A 20,166-nucleotide genomic window follows, 5' to 3' on the forward strand; every position below is an offset into this window, starting at 1 on the left:
ATAAAGGCATGCGATTGTTCTACAGTGAAAAGCTCTATAAGTGAACTTACTCATATCATGATTGATGTATTCAATGAATGATCCGGTGAAATGTTCACATGCTGTGAAAACACAAATAATATTGAAGGTACTGTAACCTGTACAAATACAAACATACAGTATAAAAATAATACAAACATCAATAATAATATTCAATAAATATAGTAATATAAACATAATACAATTTACAATAATAATATTATTCACAGAAATGTATACTGTAAAACCAAATGGCCTCATTAAGTTTTGCCCAGGAGAAAGAGCTACTTACCAATACGCATTCTATAGTCGCTTATCATGTCCAGGGACCATTTAATGGAAGCATCATACTTCTCCTTGGCGTTACACTGTAATGTTCAGGGTTCAAGGTTTTAATTGTCACATCCACTTACAATACAGCTGAGGAAACAATGCAGGCCAGGGAGGAACTTGGTATAGGATCTATGAGTCTTACCACAAACTGGCTGCCCTCTTCACAGTCAAAAGGCTTCATGGTCTTCAAAGACACCGTCAACCTACCACAAAAGAAACATCATTTTATTGGTTAACATGGAAATCATATGATCACAGCCCGAGGCAAAGACCCGTTTTCGGACTACAGTTAGATCTTTCAGCTTCAAATCAATGAATCAGCATATCAATACTGGTACACACAGGAAGATAATTTTCTATGCTTTCATCTCTGCCCATGTGTTCGTTCGTCCATCCGTCTGTCTGACCAAGCTGGTCAACACGCAGCTAATCTCGGACACAGTTTTGGCTTATAACTCTTTACCCTGAAGGTCAATCATGCAATCAAATCTTTCCTTGCATTCCGTGGATCACTCACATCAATCTCACAATATTATCTCTAGAGTCATATGATAAACATGTATCATTCCATTCTCAGGTGTACAACTACTGTAGGTGTTACTGGTTGTACACAGTGTGTGCGAGGACACATCGATTGTGTTACTTGCCCACGGATAAAACGGTTTAAAGTTTTGTAATTTATAATAAAAACATGTTTTAGTTCATTTTCATGTGGCACCCATGTTCTTGTAAGCGTGATAACAATACTTTAGTAGGATGACGGGTGGTACAATTATTATTATGATGTAGAAATGACTCGTCTGTTCTGCCTACCGTCTCCGTCTGCACCTGGGTTGCAGTGAGTGCTCACAGTAAAGCACAAGTCACAGCAGTGTCGTATTTAATTTACCATGGTACAAGAGAGAAAGAAAGAAGGCTCCAAAATTAACAGCTTATTTGAACTGAGTATGAGGTTATACTTCCATGAGTAAAAGTGCTACATTGACTTCAAAACAACTTATAGTAGACGATGTGTTCTCAAGTACACGATGTGTAGCCTGGCATTGGCCAGACTGATAACGTGGATTCACTCTCACGTTCCTCCCCGGTATCAGTCTGGACTTCGGTCCAGACCGAATGATCGGTCTCGAATGATCGGTCTGGACCGATCATTTCCGAAAATGATCGGTCCAATCAGTGACTGCGACAGTACAACAGTAAAAAGCATCAAAATCATTTTCTAATTTCTCATACTCGCTCCCTATGGGCCAAAGTCCAGACTGACACCGGAAAGAGTGAATCCACGTCATCAGTCTGGCCAATGCCAGGCTAGACAATGTGTTCTCAAGTAGCAATGTCATTCATGAGTCATGTGACAATTACCATCAAACAGGGTTTCAATATTCCGTACAGTTTGCCTATAATTACCAGAACAAATTAGTGGGCGGGCCCCTATTTAACAAATATATCATGAATGCAACACCGAATCAACCCCAAAATGGAATCACATTAATTGAGGAGCCTCTAATAGAACCGAGCGCACCTCCAAAAGCGCTTTTTCGTCTACCCAGAGGATGCCACAAATGCCAAAAGTTGGAACTCTATGTTGTAGAAACTTTGTTTCCCCTGCAGCTTCCTCGTGTTCTGTTGGCCACCACTCACGACTGACACAGACCTACAGTACGTAGTCATCCCAGGCTGACGAGGACCTGCGCTCAGAGGAGCGCCTTTTTCATTCCTTAATTCCCTGACTGATTCACATACATACATACATATACTGCATCTCTTATAAATCTGCTATACATAAGCAGTGATATTCTTACCCTCTGCAAATCTTGTCCATCAGTGGGCCATCAATGAAAACAACGCTGGCTTTTTTCATCCTACGGTTCATACTTTTCACCTGCAGAGAACAATGTGTCTTTTAACAACATAATAAAGGCTACACCTTTATGAGTCAAAGAGAGTTGACGTTACAAGTTTAGGAGTAGAGATGTCCGATAATATCAGCCCCCCGATATTAACATAAAAATGTAATATCGGAAAATATCGGTATTGGTTTTTATTTAGCCTGGTTGCATTTATGAATGCATCCAGTGGGGTATCACAATAAAATTAGGCACAATGTATTAATTCCACGACAGGAGATGTGTGATGTTGTTCCCTGACATTAGTTTAGGTGAAAAAAAGCCTGCATATATCATTATCAGTTGATATCAGAATCGGAAATTAAGAGTTGGACAAAATCGGAAAATCGGATATCGGCTAAAAAAGTCAATCGGACATCTCTATTTAGTATTCAAGAGTGAGAACTCAAACTTTCCCTGAAATCCACGACAAAACTGAATTGCAGATGAACATTTCATATCCAGGAATATGAAATGGAGTCTATAGTATAGACACTATCCAGGAATTCACACTATAGACACGATAACTGATTTGCTAACAATTTGCTTGCAATTTCACACATTGCCCAATGCCCATACATGGTCCAGCCAAAGGTAAGGTTTCATCTCACCTTCTTTCTTTGGTTGCAGCACTTGAATAAATGTTTCTGTCTTACATACTGTACTGCTTCTCACTATTTCTTCTCAAATAAATCTCAGACAGCCTGGAAAATTATGTAAATCTAACAGAAGTGTTATGTCATATTTAATAATAGATCTTACCACCGCTGGCCAGAAGGGAAAAGTCCTAAACTTGCACCAAACGAATACTCCCACTGTAATTGATGGAGGCTCTGTAAGACAAACATTTGACACCATTACATACACACTGAAGATCATCAGCAAGTCTACAAATTTGTAGACTTGCTGATGAAAAATCATTTTTAGACTTGGTTGAATTTCTAAGTTTCCATCAATCTAATGCCATTCTATTGTAGGCTTAATTCAGGTTTCCCCCCTTACTTTTCTGCATCAAGAGATTGGGCAGCTCCTCTTCTTCCTCCTCCTCTTCCTCATCCAGAGTATGGAAAGAAGCCAACTGTTCTTCATAATCACTCAGCTCTATGGACAGATCTGAGGACATCGAGCTCTCATCTAAATGGAGATTGACTACACACACACACACACACACACACACACACACACACACACACACGTGTTTGTAGTGGGGGTTATAACACTGAAATACAATACAGATTCTATAGTATGATATTATGATGTTATAGTGCTATAGTATGGTATTATGATGTTATAGAAATAACAGTAAGTTCCCACTTTTTTAAAGGCTTAGGTGCCGTAAGTTCATTTCCCATTCATTTATTTACTTTTACTTTGAATACCTGGAGCTCAGGATGAGAAATCTATCCTTTCATTCAAAGAGTGTTGTTAACACATTTCAGGTCAGAGACCAAATTAAGCTAAATGTGACTTATGTGAGCCAGACCAATTGTGCATGAGCAAATGCGTGTGTGTACTCCCACAGCTATCACTGCTTTTTCAACATGCTGTCAATATGTGAGTTTCTGCTCTAGCAAGCTAGAGTGTCTCAAATTGCAAATGTAGTTTATTATGAAGACTAGAGGTCTTCATAATAAACTTGAGGTTCTGGGCTGCTACACATCTACCCTCACATCTAGAGTTTGGGCCATAGTCTGAGTCATAATGTCAGGGGCTTTGCCAGTGTCCTTTTTGTGCCCATATATGGAGATCTCCATCTGTCTACCTGTGTCCCTGTTGTGCCCATATATGGAGATCACTGATGTCATTAGTATACCCATACCTTGTAAATTGGCATGCCCATATATGGGCCTATTGGTTGGATCGGCGGTTCTGGACAACTGGATATCTCCATATATGCCAGGAAATTGACATATCGGGTCGGATCGGCTGTTCTGGACAACCACATATCCGAACTCCCTCGAGCCCTTGCCAATGTGTGCAGTTTGAAGTTGGTCGGTCCCATATATGCATATGACCATTATTATGTGCATAGGGGATCTCCATAAGCATATATATGGGCACTGTAAGAGCCCTTTCACTCTTTTCTAATTTGATGACGTCACCGCAGGGCACGGTCAAGGCCAAGGTTGCCTAGGTACTTAAAGAGGATCTGTAATCAAGCGCAGGTGTTGCCAGTGGCAAACAGCTTTTGACTGTGTTTACGAGAGCTGGTGGTCGGTATCCTGTGCGTTTAAGTTTATTTATTTATGTCTGTAATCAGTGTATATGCTAAAAGTGATTGGCAGTAAAGCTACAGATAATAAGCGTTTATTTATGAACTCACGGACAAGTTTTCGACATCAGTTATTTGAGCACACGTCAGAACTCCCTCGGCAACCAGTAGCACCTAGTATAGGACTTGGGCGCTACAGGCACATTGGGTTTGTTTATGGTTATGTCTGAGTCATACTGACATGCCTATATATTGGCGTATCCGGTTTGTTTATTGTTATGTCTGAGTCAGTGACGTGGCCGTGGTCCTGCCTATATATGGGCGTATGAGGTTTGTTTATGGTTATGTCTGAGTCAGAGTGACGTCAGAGGTCCGCCGGCCAGCCTCCCGTAAGCCAATATAGGATTACTACTTTTTTGATTGGTATTACAGTTGCAGATTACAAGACATTTGTGATGACCAATAGGTATTATTGAAGGGGAGAAATAATCGACTAAAGTTACATTTCTAAACTTTTTGTGAGGAGTCCGACCAAATTTAGTTTTGGAACTTTGCTGTAAAGTGTGTTGTCCTGTGATGCTCCCCATCAGCTCATGATGGGTCGCATACTGTTGATCACATTTTGTGGTAGTATTGCATTGCAACTCTGAGTTCTGTTTTAAATCTAGCTAATGACCATAATAAACTGGCATACCTTTTGCTGGTGACTCTACCTCATGGAGTTCAAATCTGGGTCTGCAGCGTTGTGGTGGCTGACTGTTGGTATCTCTACCCTCTAGCTCCTGTTCCTTTCTGCTGCGCCGGCGTTTGGCTGGAGACCTGTTGTTTTCACTGCAGGTCCGTGGTTGAGCTTTTGGACCTTTCTGTCTTCTCTTCGATGTAGACTGAGCATTCAGAGGTCGACTTCTGGCCTTCAGAGTACTACACGTCGCCAAGTCTGGTGTCTAAAAAGAGCAGGCCCAATAACAATTACTGAATGGCATTGTGAGATAGATGGGTCAAAAGAAATTTACAGGCGGTTTAATACCTGATTGAAGAGTGTGTCATTTCCTAGCTCCTGTTCTTTGTCTCCAACAGGTAACATTGAAAGGGTGGGTTGGTCTGACGATTCTGTTGGGAGAGTTGAAGAGATCTCCAGCAAAAAGTCCGAGATGTCTATAACGAAAGAAACCGCAACAAATTATGTCCAGACCATAACCAATCACTCATCTACTACTTTCACTGCGTAAACTTACAAATATAGTTCAAACACATCGAAATATAAAATGCCTGGTAAATGGTGACTTGTTTTAAAACTACAATAGTTTTAACTCGATTTTATTTTTTAAGTTGGACTTCACATGACAGGGTTGATCATAACTTTACTACGCGACCGTTTGAAAGAGACTTTACATGATTTATAATCAGACAATTTGATTTAACAGTGGCAAGTCTCCTTCTAGAATCTTGAAATAGACCTGGCTTGATATGTACGCATTATTTTCACATTCACAAGCCAGTTCTATTTAATTCCTCCTGACCCTATTTAATTCCTCCTGACCCTAGATGACAGTGAAGTGACAATTTAACCCATTAAGACCTGGAACGCATCTGTGTCACTTTAGATTTCTTTGGCTATTAAAAAAATAGCAGATATACAAGCTCATAGTGCGGCACCGAGTGCCGCGCTATGAGCTTGTAGATCTGCTATTTTTGAAAAATCTTGATTTTTTTTTAAAAAAAATGTTCAAAAAACTGTTAGGATTTAGAAAACATTTTTAAGAATCGCCTCAGATCTTAATGGGTTAAGGACTTTAAGACGTAAAAAAAAAGAAAAATAACCATGAAATGCATTAGATTATTCTGTCTCAGAAAGGTGCGTGTCCCTGCTACACCCCTTGACAGATAGCGAACATCATCATTTGAATCAAAGAGTCGAACACAGGAGTAACTTTCCAGTCTTTACTGTATCTTCTCTAGCCTGGTAAACCCTCCCTCCGGAAATCTCATTTCCATTTGATTTCAGGAGTGAGTCTGGCCTGATCGCCCATTCTGCAATATTGGCTGTGTACACCAAATGGACGAGCCTATCAGCGTCGTCGCACATCGTTCTGTGATTGACAGCGACGGTTGGCCAATCAGGTGGCGACTTTACAATATTCTCCTTGCACATTATTACAATAAGCATGTTAGTTTAGTATTTTTAACCACAGCAACATAAAATATCTTTTAACACGAAGCCACATGAATTACAAAACAAACTCACAAGCAAAGGCTCTCCAAGGCTCAAATGTAGGGAAGAGAATGAGGAGCTCTGTCCAAGTTAAGAAACTCCTTTTCAACAAACAAATTAAGATTCAGGTGTGATGAAATCAATGAGCTCAGCACAGCTGAAATGGCTTAATGCCAATCACTGGGCTTTTTTGCAGCAAGCGCCTCTAGGGGGTGCCAAAGAGTGGTTTTGATGAAGGCCACATAATGTGTGCCATGACATGCATCAAAAGTAATCAAACTATACAATAAAAACTGGTCAAACATTGGTAAAATATAATAGAAGAAAAGCTCACAATACCACGCGAGGAGTTATGAGCTTGTAGATCTGCTGTTTTCACAATATTTATCTGTAGAACCGAGTCAAACTAAATGTAATGCCTCAACTCCTACATTCCAAGCTTAACAGGGTTGAGGGTCCCCAGTTCAAATATGATTGTTTTGAGGGGTCACGGCCTGAAAAGGTTGAGAACCACTGTACTAGAGTGCTGTATGCCAACAGGTGGAAATTATTTTGTAGTTGGTGTGAGGGCCAACATGTGGATCCAGTCATATGCTCGGTGCCAATGTTGCTCAGGTATCTGCAAGCATTGTTGGATAAGGGGCTCTCAGCCTCGCAATCAAAGTGTATGTTGCCGGAATCTCAGCTCGGCATGTGCTGGTGTACTGATCATACTGTGGGATCTCATCCCTTGGCGAGTCGTTTCCTGAGGGGAACTCTAAGGTTACACCCTCCGCAGGTCACTCGGGTACCCTTGTGGGAGGTTCTGGAGGCCTTATGCTCTCCACCATTTGAGAGGGCCGATCTCAGGTGGCTGTCTGTTAAGCCTTTCTCCTCGTCATTACATCTGCCAAGGGAGTGGAGGAACCCAATGCCCGGTCTGTTGCTAGGGACTATTTGCGGTGGACTTCAGATGGGTCTGGGGTTACTATGTGGCCCAATCTCTCTTTCCTTCCCAAAAGGCTTTCAGAATTTCATATCAACCAGCCAATAAGATTGGTGGCTTTTACCCCACAGGCAGGGGCAGGGGAATTGCATCCTAACGTTAGGTTGTTGTGTCCTGAGAAAGTATGTGGATGAGACGGCTGCGTTTCCACTGTCCACAGTCAGACGCACTGTTTCTCTGTTATGGAGGGCACAGGAAAGGTTGTGCTGTCTCTAAGCAACGACTTTCACACTGAGTTGTTGATGCCATTTTCAAGGTGTGAAATGTCATTCGACCAGGCGTGTTTCCACCTCCTGGGCTGTAATGAAGGGTGTGCCACTGACTGACGGAGAATCTGTGCTGCAGCAACATGGGCTTCTTCCTGCACATTTGTCCGTTTAGGGTTAATGTGGCCACCCATCATCCCGTGGCAATGGCAGTGTTGTCGGCCTCTTTGACCTGCAACTCATGTTCAGTAAGTGCAGATTCCTAGTGTTGGTATGAGTCATCCAGGTGTTGAAAACACAGCCCTCTGGCAGTCAGGAGGAATGAAATAGAACAAGAGTTACGCATGTAACTAAGGTTCTATGAATTCCGGATGAACACCAGAGTTGATTGACACTCGGAATCCCGACGAGAGGATTCCATGAACATGTTCAATGTGTGCGACGCACCTATGAAAGGTAGCCTACCTCACGAGTCACTTTGTTGGTATAAAATCTCGACCAATGCACGTGTGCTCGATGAATATCCAGGTGTTGAAAACACCGCCCTCTGGCGGTCATCGGGAATTCATAGAGCCTTAGTTACATGCATTAAAGGAGAATACCGGACAAATTAAGTGTTGTCTTTGATGTCTCGTTACTCACCTATTGACGTGAAAAGTGGCGTTCTTTTTTTCCATCGATTCCCCTGTCGTCATTTTTTAAACCCCCTCCGTTGTCATAATGGGAGCGCGTGGGTTAGGGAGATTCGTCTATTATAACCGATGCTTGATGCTTGATGCTTGTTTCTTTCCAGAACCTGGCAACTCGTGTTGCCAGGTTCTTGAAACAAGCAACCAGTGTTAAGTCGTTCGGCAGTAGCGCTAGCCTCTCAGGCTAGCTACTCTCATGTTTGACTATCATGAGACTCCACAATGACTAGCAGTAGAGAAAAAAACAACTTTGCATCGGTTATAATAGACGAATCTCCCTAACCCACGCGCTCCCATTATGACAACGGAGGGGGTTTAAAAAATGACGACAGGGGAATCGATGGAAAAAAATAACGCCACTTTTCACGTCAATAGGTGAGTAACGAGACATCAAAGACAACACTTAATTTGTCCGGTATTCTCCTTTAACTCTTGTTTCAGTTTCAACTTTTAGGGGAGAGATAAATATACACTTGGAGATTCCAAACTTAATTAAGTGACCAATATGGCACAGAACACCTATATAAAATATGATACCTTTCTCTGGTGAATGCAAATCCTGGGATTTAAAAATGGGACTGCCACACTGACCCTTGGTATCGTTAACCTCCTTCTCCTGGTCCTTTCTACGCCGGCGTTTTCCTGGAGGCCTCTTTTCTGTGCAGGTCCGTGGTTGACCTTTTGGAATTTTTTGTCTTCCCTTTGCTTTACTCTGAGCATTTGGCGCTGGACCATTGGCTTTAGGAATAACACAAGATGAATCCACCTCTGGTGTCTGAAAAGAACAGGCCCAATAACAGTTACTAAATGGCATTGTGAAAAAGATGGGTTAAAAAAAAGATGGAGTGAGCAGGTTGGAGGCAGACTCTCGACAACATTCAGTCCCAAGATGCAATTCATTTACAGGCAGTTTGAAAAGTTAAACAAAACCAAAGACTAATCAATTATATAAATTAAGAGCAAATCATAATCTTTTGGGGGCATGCATCACACAATGCAGCTTTAAATACCTGACTGAAAGGTCTATCATGTCCTTGTACCTGTTCATTGGCTCCAACATGAGACGATGAGATAGGGGGTGGGATGGAGATCTCCTGGTCCTTTCTACGCCGGGGTTTTGCTGGAGGCCTCTTTTCTGTGCAGGTCCGTGGTTGACCTTTTGGACATTTTTGTCTTCTCTTTGCTTCTCTTCTCTTTGCTTTAGTCGAACGTCGACCATTGGCTTTAGGAATGATACAAGAAGAATCCACCTCTGGTGTCTGAAAAGAAAAGGCCCAATAACAGTTACTAAATAGCATTGTGAAACAGATGGGTCAAAAAAGGTGGAGTGAGCAGGTTGGAGGCAGACTGTAAATAATTGCATCTTGGGACTGAACGTTGTCAGGCAGTTTGAAGAGTTAAAAAAACCAAAGACAAATCAATTATATAAATTAAGAGCAAATCATAATCATAATCTGTTGGGGGCATGTATCACACAATGCAGCTTTAAATACCTGACTGAAAGGTCTAACATTTCCTTGTACCTGTTCATTGGCTTCAACATGAGACGATGAGATAGAGGGTAGGATGGAGATCTCCTGGTCCTTTCTACGCCGGGGTTTTGCTGGAGGCCTCTTTTCTGTGCAGGTCCGTGGTTGACCTTTTGGACATTTTTGTCTTCCCTTTGCTTTACTCTGAGCAGTCGAAGATCGGCTATTGGCTTTAGGAATGATACAAGATGAATCCACCTCTGGTGTCTGAAAAGAAAAGGCCCAATAACAGTTACTAAATGGCATTATGAAACAGATGGGTCAAAAAAGGTGGAGTGAGCAGGTTGGAGGCAGACTGACAACGTTCAATCCCAAGATGCATTAATTTACAGGCAGTTTGAAGAGTTAAAAAAACAAAGACTAATCAATTATATAAATTAAGAGCAAATCATAATCATAATTTGTTGGGGGCATGTATAATAATAACTTTATTTATATTGCATTTTTCAAAACATGAGTTACAAAGTGCTGAACAGCAGTTGGACCATAAAATGTATAAGTAAGGTAAAATAAAACATGCACGTTTAAAAAAGCATAAGGAAATAATATAGTTAACAAGTAAGTTAATAAAGAAAACGATAAAGCAATAAAGAAAACACAGCAAACTAAAAGGATACCAAAATAACTTAATAACTTGTTGCCCACATCAACAAACAAACAGATACAGACATACACAACACAATTATGGCAAATGAGGTGATCTAGGGGATGGCTTTCCTGAACAGATGTGTTTTAAAAAATGCCAGAGAATTGGCTTTTCTGATTGCCATGGGTAGGGCGTTCCATAGCCTAGGTGCTTGTACGACAAAAGCCTGATCACCTTTTGTGGCTAGGCGTGTCTTGGGGACCTGTAGGAGGGCCTCCTCTGAGGATCTCAGGCTGCGGGGTGGATCATAAGGACGCAGCAGGTCCGTAATGTACTGAGGGGCAATACCATTTTGGGCTTTAAAAGTTAGTAAAGCATCTTCAAATCAATTGTACCTGTTCATTGGCTCCAACATGAGACGATGAGATAGGGGGTGGGATGGAGATCTCCTGGTCCTTTCTACGCCGGGGTTTTGCTGGAGGCCTCTTTTCTGTGCAGGTCCGTGGTTGACCTTTTGGACATTTTTGTCTTCCCTTTGCTTTACTCTGAGCAGTCGAACGTCGACCATTGCCTTTAGGAATGATACAAGAAGAATCCACCTCTGGTGTCTGAAAAGAAAAGGCCCAATAACAGTTACTAAATAGCATAGTGAAACAGATGGGGCAAAAAAGGTGGAGAGAGCCGGTTGGAGGCAGACTGACAACGTTCAGTCCAAAGATGCAATTAATTTACAGGCAGTTTGAAGAGTAAAAAAAAAAAAAAAGACTAATCAATTATATAAATTAAGCACAAATCCTAATCATAATCTGTTGGGGGCATGTATCACACAATGTAGCTTTAAATACCTGACTGAAAGGTCTATCATTTCCTTGTACCTGTTCATTGGCTCCAACATGAGACGATGAGATAGGGGGTGGGATGGAGAGCTCCTGGTCCTTTCTACGCCGGGGTTTTGCTGGAGGCCTCTTTTCAGTGCAGGTACGTGGTTGACCTTTTGGACATTTTTGTCGTCCCTTTGCTTTACTCTGAGCAGTCAAAGATCGACCATTGGCTTTAGGAATAATACAAGATGAATCCACCTTTGCTGTCTGAAAAGAACAGGCCCAATAACAGTTACTAAATGGCATTGTGAAACAGATGGGTCAAAAAAGGTGACGTGAGCAGGTTGGAGGCATACTCTTGACAACGTTCAGTTCAGTCCGAAGACTCAATTAATTTACAGGCAGTTTGAAGAGTTAAAGAAAACCAAACAATAATTATAATCTGTAGGGGGCATGTATCACACAATGCAGCTTTAAATACCTAACTGAAAGGTCTATCATTTTCTTGTACCTGTTCATTGGGTCCAACGTGAGACAATGAAATAGGGCGTAGGATGGAGATCTCGTTCAAAAAGTCAAAGATGTCTATAACAAAACAAACAGCAAATTAATTCCACTCACCCAAACATATGTCCATAATCCATTACTCGTTTACTTCACTGTGCTGGCATGCGCCAAATCTCCTATGTTCAACTAAACTTTTAGATATTGCTAAAACATCAAAATAGCCATATGAAATCAAAGATGCCTGGCCAACAGTGAGACTCATTTTACAACCACTGTATGGTCATTTTAAATGGGTTTTTATCTTTTAATTTGGACTTGACATGACAGAAAGTTATGCAACCGTCTAAAAGACAGACTTTTAGCGATGTGTAATCTAATGTGATTGAACAGTGGAATGTCTCCCTTTTCTAGAATCTTGGAATAAACCTGACAAGATATACAGTATGTACGTAAACATAATTTTCATATTAATTAAGCCCATTTAAGTTTTGACTTTAGGGGAATGCTAGATAAGAAATTGAAGATTCTAAATGTGCACTTAACATTGAAACATTTTCATTCTAAATAAGACCAAATGTGGTTTTTGAGCTGTGCTGTTATGTGTGTGGGGCCCGTGATGACCCCTGCCATTAGCTCATGCTAGGTCACAGATGGTCACTTATTCTCTGTGATAGCATTGTATTGCAACTCTGACTTCCGGTTAAAATCTCTCTCACCAGATTAATAAAGTGACCTACAGTATATGGCAGAGAACATCTATGTAAAATATGTTACCTCTCTCTGGTGAATCCAACTCCTGGGATTCAAACATGGGTCTGCCAGCCTGTGGTGGACTGTTGGCATCGCTACTTTCCATCTCCTGGTCCTTTCTACGCCGGCGTTTGGCTGGAGGCTCCTTTTCTGTGCAAGTCTGTGGTTGACCTTTTGGACATTTTTGTCTTCCCTTTGCTTTAGTCGTAGTATTCCTAAGGCCAGAGGTCGACCGCTGAATGCTCAAAGATGAATCCACCTCTGGTGTCTGAAAAAAAACAGGCCCAATAACAGTTACTAAATGGCATTTTGAGACAGATGGCTCAAAAAAGCGAGTGAGCAGGTTGGAGGCAGACCCTTGACAACTTTCAATCCCAACGCACAAATTAATTTACAGGCAGTTTGAACAGTTAAACAGATTTTAAAAAAATACGATGAATCAATGAAATAAATTAAGAGCCAATTCTAATAGTCATCTGTAGGGGACATGTATGACACAATACAGCTTTAAATACCTGACTGTCTGAAAGGTCTATTATTTCCTATTACCTGTTCTTTGGTTCCAACAGGAGACAATGAAATAGGGGGTGGGATGGAGATCTCGTCCAAAAAGTCAAAGATGTCTATAACAAAACAAACAGCAAATGAATTCCACTCACCCAAACATATGTCCATAATCCATTACTCATTTACTTCACTGTGCTGGCATGCGCCAAATCTCCTATGTTCAACTAAACTTTTAGATATTGTTAAAACATCAAAATAGCCATATGAAATCAGAGATGCCTGGCCAACAGTGAGACTCGTTTTACAACCACTGCATTTTAAATGGGGTTTTATCTTTTAATTTGGACTTGACATGACAGATAGTTATGCAACCGTCTATAAGACAGACTTTTAGCGATGTGTAATCTAATGCGATTGAACAGTGGAATGTCTTTCTTTTCTAGAATCTTGAAATAAACCTGACAAGATATACAGTATGTACGTAAACATAACTTTTATATTTATTAAGCCCATTTCAGTTTTGACTTTAGGGGAATGCTAGATAAGAAATTGAAGATTCTAAATGTGCACTTAACAATGTTTTTTCATTTTCATTCTAAATAAGACCAGATGTGGGTTTTGAGCTCTGCAGTTAACTCTCTTACTACCAAAGACGACTTAACGCCCTGGCTGCCAAGGACGAGTTTGGACTAGTTTTGAAAAAATAAAAACGTTTTTTCACACAGAACCAGAGATCACGCGATCCGAAGATTTACTGCTCCATTCACTTCCTGTTTAACTTATTACTTAAAAATCCTGTATCTCGGCTCCTGTGTACTTTTTCTTTTACTATGTATTTTTGGCCGAGACATGCCATTTTCAAAGGCATATAAAAGCGAACGGGAGGTCGTGATTACTTTTTTTTCTTTCGGAAACAGTGAAATCCTCTGTGATTAACAACCATTAGGGGATAGATCATACTGGAGATAAATATTCTTTGACTACTTCAAAAAGGTAAGAAAAATCGAAAAATCGCTGGCAGGAGCTGTGCACATAGCCAGAAATAAGTCTGGCAGTGAGAGAGTAAAGTGTGTGGGGCCCCGTGATGATCCCTGGCATTAGCTCATGCTAGGTCACAGATGGTCACTTATTCTCTGTGATAGCATTGTATTGCAACTCTGACTTCCGGTTAAAATCTCTCTCACCAGATTAATGAAGTGACCTACAGTATAAGGCAGAGAACCCTCATGTAAAATATGATACCTCTTTCTGGTGAATCCAACTCCTGGGATTCAAACATGGGTCTGCCACCCTGTGGTGGACTGTTGGCATCGCTACTTTCCATCTCCTGGTCCTTTCCACGCCGGCGTTTGACTGGAGGCTTCTTTTCTGTGCAAGTCTGTGGTTGACCTTTTGGATATTTTTGTCTTCCCTTTGCTTTAGTCGTACTATTCCTAAGGCCAGAGGTCGACCGCTGAATGCTCAAAGATGAATCCACCTCTGGTGTCTGAAAAAAAAGGCCCAATAACCGTTACTAAATGGCATTGTGAGACAGATGGCTCAAAAAAGGTGGAGTGAGCAGGTTGGAGGCAGACTCTTGACAACTTTCAATCCCAACACGCAAATTAATTTACAGGCAGTTTGAACAGATTTTTTTTTAAAAAGAGCCAATTCTAATAGTCATCTGTAGGGGACATGTATGACACAATACAGCTTTAAATACCTGACTGTCTGAAAGGTCTATTATTTCCTATTACCTGTTCTTTGGTTCCAACAGGAGACAATGAAATAGGGGGTGGGATGGAGATCTCGTCCAAAAAGTCAAAGATGTCTATAACAAAACAAACAGTAAATTAATTCCACTCACCCAAACATATGTCCATAATCCATTACTCATTTACTTCACTGTGCTGGCATGCGGCAAATCTCCTATGTTCAACTAAACTTTTAGATATTGTTAAAACATCAAAATAGCCATATGAAATCAAAGATGCCTGGCCAACAGTGAGACTCGTTTTACAACCACTGTATGGTCATTTTAAATGGGGTTTTATCTTTTAATTTGGACTTGACATGACAGATAGTTATGCAACCGTCTATAACAGGGGTTCCCAAAGTTGGGGTCGCGGGAGACTGACGGTGGGGTCGCGAGATTATTTTGTGTCATTAAAAAAAAAAAAGAAACGTTTATTTTTTTTACTTTAAATTCAACAGAATGGATGAAATACAATCTAAAAATGATTACAAATGGAACATTTTACCATTATAATACATTACAAATGCGCACCGAAAGTGCAAGTTTATGTGTATAAATGACCTCCAGATTTAGGTGGGGTCGCGAGTCAATTTCCGCATTATTTTGGGGTCGCGGGCTGAAAAGTTTGGGAACCCATGGTCTATAAGACAGACTTTTAGCGATGTGTAATATGCAATTGAACAGTGGCATGTCTCTCTTTTCTAGAATCTTGAAATAAACCTGGCAAGATATACAGTATGTACGAAAACATAACTTTGATATTTATTAAGCCCATTTCAGTTTTGACTTTAGGGGAATGCTAGATAAGAAATTGAAGATTCTAAATGTGCACTTAACATTGTTTTTTCATTTTAATTCTAAGTAAGACCAAATGTGGTTTTCTGAGCTCTGCTGTTAAGGGCCCCGTGATGATGCCATTAGCTCATGCTAGGTCACAGATGGTCACTTATCCTCTGTGATAGCATTGTATTGCAACTCTGACTTCCGGTTAAAATCTCTCTCACGAGATTAATAAAGTGACCTACAGTATAAGGCAGAGAACCCTCATGTAAAATATGATACCTCTCTCTGGTGAATCCAACTCCTGGGATTCAAACATGGGTCTGCCACCCTGTGGTGGACTGTTGGCATCGCTACTTTCCATCTCCTGGTCCTTTCCACGCCGGCGTTTGACTGGAGGCTTCTTTTCTGTGCAAGTCTGTGGTTGACCTTTTGGACATTTTTGTCTTCCCTTTGCTTTAGCCGTAGTATTCCTAAGGTCAGAGGTCGACCGCTGAATGCTCAAAGATGAATCCACCTCTGGTGTCTGAAAAAAAAGGCCCAATAACCGTTACTAAATGGCATTGTGAGATGGATGGCTCAAAAAAGGTGGAGTAAGCAGGTTGGAGGCAGACTCTGACAACTTTCAATCCCAACACGCAAATTAATTTACAGGCAGTTTGAACAGATAAAATATATATTAATCAATTAAATAAATGAAGAGCCAATTCTAATAGTCATCTGTAGGGGACATGTATGACACAATACAGATTTAAATACCTGACTGTCTGAAAGGTCTATTATTTCCTATTACCTGTTCTTTGGTTCCAACAGGAGACAATGAAATAGGGGGTGGGATGGAGATCTCGTCCAAAAAGTCAAAGATGTCTATAACAAAACAAACAGCAAATGAATTCCACTCACCCAAACATACGTCCATAATCCATTACTCATTTACTTCACTGTGCTGGCATGCGCCAAATCTCCTATGTTCAACTAAACTTTTAGATATTGTTAAAACATCAAAATAGCCATATGAAAAGAAAAAAAAGATGCCTGGCCAACAGTGAGACTCGTTTTACAACCACTGTATGATCATTTTAAATGGGGTTTTATCTTTTAATTTGGACTTGACATGACAGATAGTTAGGCAACAGTCTATAAGACAGTCTTTTAGCGATGTGTAATCTAATGCAATTGAACAGTGGCATGTCACTCTTTTCTAGAATCTTGAAATAAACCTGGAAAGATATACAGTATGTACTTAAACATAATTTTGATATTTATTAAGCCCATTTCAGTTTTGACTTCAGGGGAATGCTAGATAAGAAATTGAAGATTCTAAATGTGCACTTAACATTGTTTTTTCATTTTCATTCTAAGTAAGACCAAATGTGTTTTTTGAGCTCTGCTGTTAAGGGCCCCGTGATGATCCCTGGCATTAGCTCATGCTAGGTCACAGATGGTCACTTATTCTCTGTGATAGCATTGTATTGCAACTCTGACTTTAGGGGTGTGCCGATATATCGTCCCGCGATCTATCGCGATACGTTTTCGTGACGATATGTATCGTTTTGAGAAAAAAAAATCGTTTTGATTTTTTTTTCTTTTTCAATAATAATAATCAGGCATGCAAACAGCCCGAGGTGAAAAGTGTGACAACATGTTTTTTTTTTCGGGTCAGGTGTCACACTATTGCCCTATTTGGATTCAAAACGGCTATTGTAGCTGAAAAGCTACAAGTTCGCATATCTGAATAATGCAAAAACTGAATTATTTGTTTGCATTTGCTTTTTTTCTCCCCCATATATTTTTCATAATAAAAAAAGTGCGTATCGTATCAAAGTTGTGAGCCAAATATCGTATCGTATCGTTTGGTGAAATTAGTGTATCGGCACACCCCTACGTGACTTCCGGTTAAAATCTCTCTCACCAGATTAATAAAGTGACCTACAGTATATGGCAGAGAACATCTATGTAAAATATGTTACCTCTCTCTGGTGAATCCAACTCCTGGGATTCAAACATGGGTCTGCCAGCCTGTGGTGGACTGTTGGCATCGCTACTTTCCATCTCCTGGTCCTTTCTACGCCGGCGTTTGACTGGAGGCTTCTTTTCTGTGGAAGTCTGTGGTTGACCTTTTGGACATTTTTGTCTTCCCTTTGCTTTAGTCGTAGTATTCCTAAGGCCAGAGGTCGACCGCTGAATGCTCAAAGATGAATCCACCTCTGGTGTCTGAAAAAAAACAGGCCCAATAACAGTTACTAAATGGCATTGTGAGACAGATGGCTCAAAAAAGGTGAAGTGAGCAGGTTGGAGGCAGACTCTTGACAACTTTCAATCCCAACACGCAGATTAATTTACAGGCAGTTTGAACAGTTAAGCAGATAAAAAATATATATATACATAAATTAAATAAATTAAGAGACAATTCTAATAGTCATCTGTAGGGGACATGTATGACACAATACAGCTTTAAATACCTGACTGTCTGAAAGGTCTATTATTTCCTATTACCTGTTCTTTGGTTCCAACAGGAGACAATGAAATAGGGCGTAGGATGGAGATCTCGTTCAAAAAGTCAAAGATGTCTATAACAAAACAAACAGTAAATTAATTTCACTCACCCAAACATATGTCCATAATCCATTACTTCACTGTGCTGGCATTCGCCAAATCTCCTATGTTCAACTAAACTTTTAGAGATTGTTAAAACATCAAAATAACCATATGAAATCAAAGATGCCTGGCCAACAGTGAGACTCATTTTACAACCACTGTATGGTCATTTTAAATAGTTTTATCTTTTAATTTGGACTTGACATGACAGAAAGTTATGCAACTGTCTATAAGACAGACTTTTAGCAATGTGTAATCTAATGTGATTGAACAGTGGAATGTCTCCCTTTTCTAGAATCTTGAAATAAACCTGGCAAGATATACAGTATGTACGTAAACATAATTTTCATATTTATTAAGCCCATTTCAGTTTTGACTTTAGGGGAATGCTAGATAAGAAATTGAAGATTCTAAATGTGCACTTAACATTGTTCATTTTCATTCTAAATAAGACCAGATGTGGTTTTTGAGCTGTGCTGTTATGTGTGTGGGGCCCGTGATGATCCCTGCCATTAGCTCATGCTAGGTCACAGATGGTCACTTATCCTCTGTGATAGCATTGTAACTCTGACTTCCGGTTAAAATCTCTCTCACCAGATTAATAAAGTCACCTACAGTATATGGCAGAGAACACCTATGTAAAATATGATACCTCTCTCTGGTGAATCCAACTCCTGGGATTCAAACATGGGTCTGCCACCCTGTGGTGGACTGTTGGCATCGCTACTTTCCATCTCCTGGTCCTTTCTACGCCGGCGTTTGACTGGAGGCTTCTTTTCTGTGCAAGTCTGTGGTTGACCTTTTGGACATTTTTGTCTTCCCTTTGCTTTAGTCGTAGTATTCCTAAGGCCAGAGGTCGACCGCTGAATGCTCAAAGATGAATCCACCTCTGGTGTCTGAAAAAAAAAAGAAAAGGCCCAATAACAGTTACTAAATGGCATTGTGAGACAGATGGCTCAAAAAAGGTGGAGAGCAGGTTGGAGGCAGACTCTTGACAACTTTCAATCCCAATGCGCAAATTAATTTACAGGCAGTTTGAACAGTTAAACAGATTTAAAAAAAATAAGATGAATCAATGAAATAAATTAAGAGACAATTCTAATAGTCATCTGTAGGGGGCATGTATGACACAATACAGCTTTAAATACCTGACTGTCTGAAAGGTCTATTATTTCCTATTACCTGTTCTTTGGTTCCAACAGGAGACAATGAAATAGGGGGTGGGATGGCAGCCAAGGATCCACAGTCTGGTGTGGAGTTCACAGAGTCTTCTGGTGTGTCCCATGGTTGTCCCTCACCTCTCGTTAGCGTGGTTGGTAAGAAAGTCTCGGGGGTTTCGCTTAAAAGAGAACTGCTGCGTATCAACTGGTCTGATGGTTCTGTGGGAAGATTGGAAGAGATTTCCATCAAAACGTCAGAGACGTCTATAACAAAACGAACGGCAATGAATTTCACTCAGCCAAACATATGTCCATCCATAATACATTACTCATTTACTTTCACTGTGCTGGCACGTGCGAAATCTTTTATGTTCAACTATACTTTTATATATTGTTAAAAAATCTAAATAGCCATATGAAATCAAAGATGCCTGGTGAACGGTGAGACTCGTTTTATGTAAGCATTATTTTCATATTTATTAAGCCCATTTCAGTGTTGACTTTAGGGGAATGATAGATAAGCAATTGAAGATTCTAAATTTGCACTCAACTCATTTTCAATCTATATCAGACCAGATATGTTTTTTGAGCTGTGCTGTAAAGTGTGTGTGGCCCCATGATGATCCCCATTAGCTCACGCTGGGTCACAGAT

The 20,166-nt window shown here is 40.4% G+C and overlaps 1 protein-coding gene across 1 annotated transcript in view; it reads right to left on the minus strand.

The window, feature by feature from the left end:
• LOC308084653 (uncharacterized protein) overlaps window positions 1-20,166 on the minus strand; it is a 36,474-nt gene that overhangs the window by 3,298 nt on the left and 13,010 nt on the right. The window contains exons 15-38 of the mRNA XM_080427436.1: window positions 19,537-19,733; window positions 19,007-19,250; window positions 18,253-18,326; window positions 17,727-17,970; window positions 16,550-16,623; window positions 16,039-16,282; window positions 14,978-15,051; window positions 14,484-14,727; window positions 13,284-13,357; window positions 12,759-13,002; window positions 11,989-12,062; window positions 11,532-11,744; window positions 11,052-11,264; window positions 10,065-10,277; window positions 9,582-9,800; window positions 9,133-9,316; window positions 5,477-5,604; window positions 5,144-5,393; window positions 3,240-3,386; window positions 3,000-3,070; window positions 2,154-2,233; window positions 494-554; window positions 311-386; window positions 51-101 (exon numbers count right to left, since the gene is read on the minus strand). Of these exons, the coding sequence (XP_080283562.1) occupies window positions 51-101; window positions 311-386; window positions 494-554; window positions 2,154-2,233; window positions 3,000-3,070; window positions 3,240-3,386; window positions 5,144-5,393; window positions 5,477-5,604; window positions 9,133-9,316; window positions 9,582-9,800; window positions 10,065-10,277; window positions 11,052-11,264; window positions 11,532-11,744; window positions 11,989-12,062; window positions 12,759-13,002; window positions 13,284-13,357; window positions 14,484-14,727; window positions 14,978-15,051; window positions 16,039-16,282; window positions 16,550-16,623; window positions 17,727-17,970; window positions 18,253-18,326; window positions 19,007-19,250; window positions 19,537-19,733 (3,693 nt within the window). The remainder of the gene's footprint in view (window positions 1-50; window positions 102-310; window positions 387-493; window positions 555-2,153; window positions 2,234-2,999; window positions 3,071-3,239; window positions 3,387-5,143; window positions 5,394-5,476; window positions 5,605-9,132; window positions 9,317-9,581; window positions 9,801-10,064; window positions 10,278-11,051; window positions 11,265-11,531; window positions 11,745-11,988; window positions 12,063-12,758; window positions 13,003-13,283; window positions 13,358-14,483; window positions 14,728-14,977; window positions 15,052-16,038; window positions 16,283-16,549; window positions 16,624-17,726; window positions 17,971-18,252; window positions 18,327-19,006; window positions 19,251-19,536; window positions 19,734-20,166) is intronic.

Source organism: Gymnoscopelus braueri, assembly GCF_963280865.1.
Source record: "Gymnoscopelus braueri genome assembly, chromosome: 1".
Classification (NCBI taxonomy): domain Eukaryota; kingdom Metazoa; phylum Chordata; class Actinopteri; order Myctophiformes; family Myctophidae; genus Gymnoscopelus; species Gymnoscopelus braueri.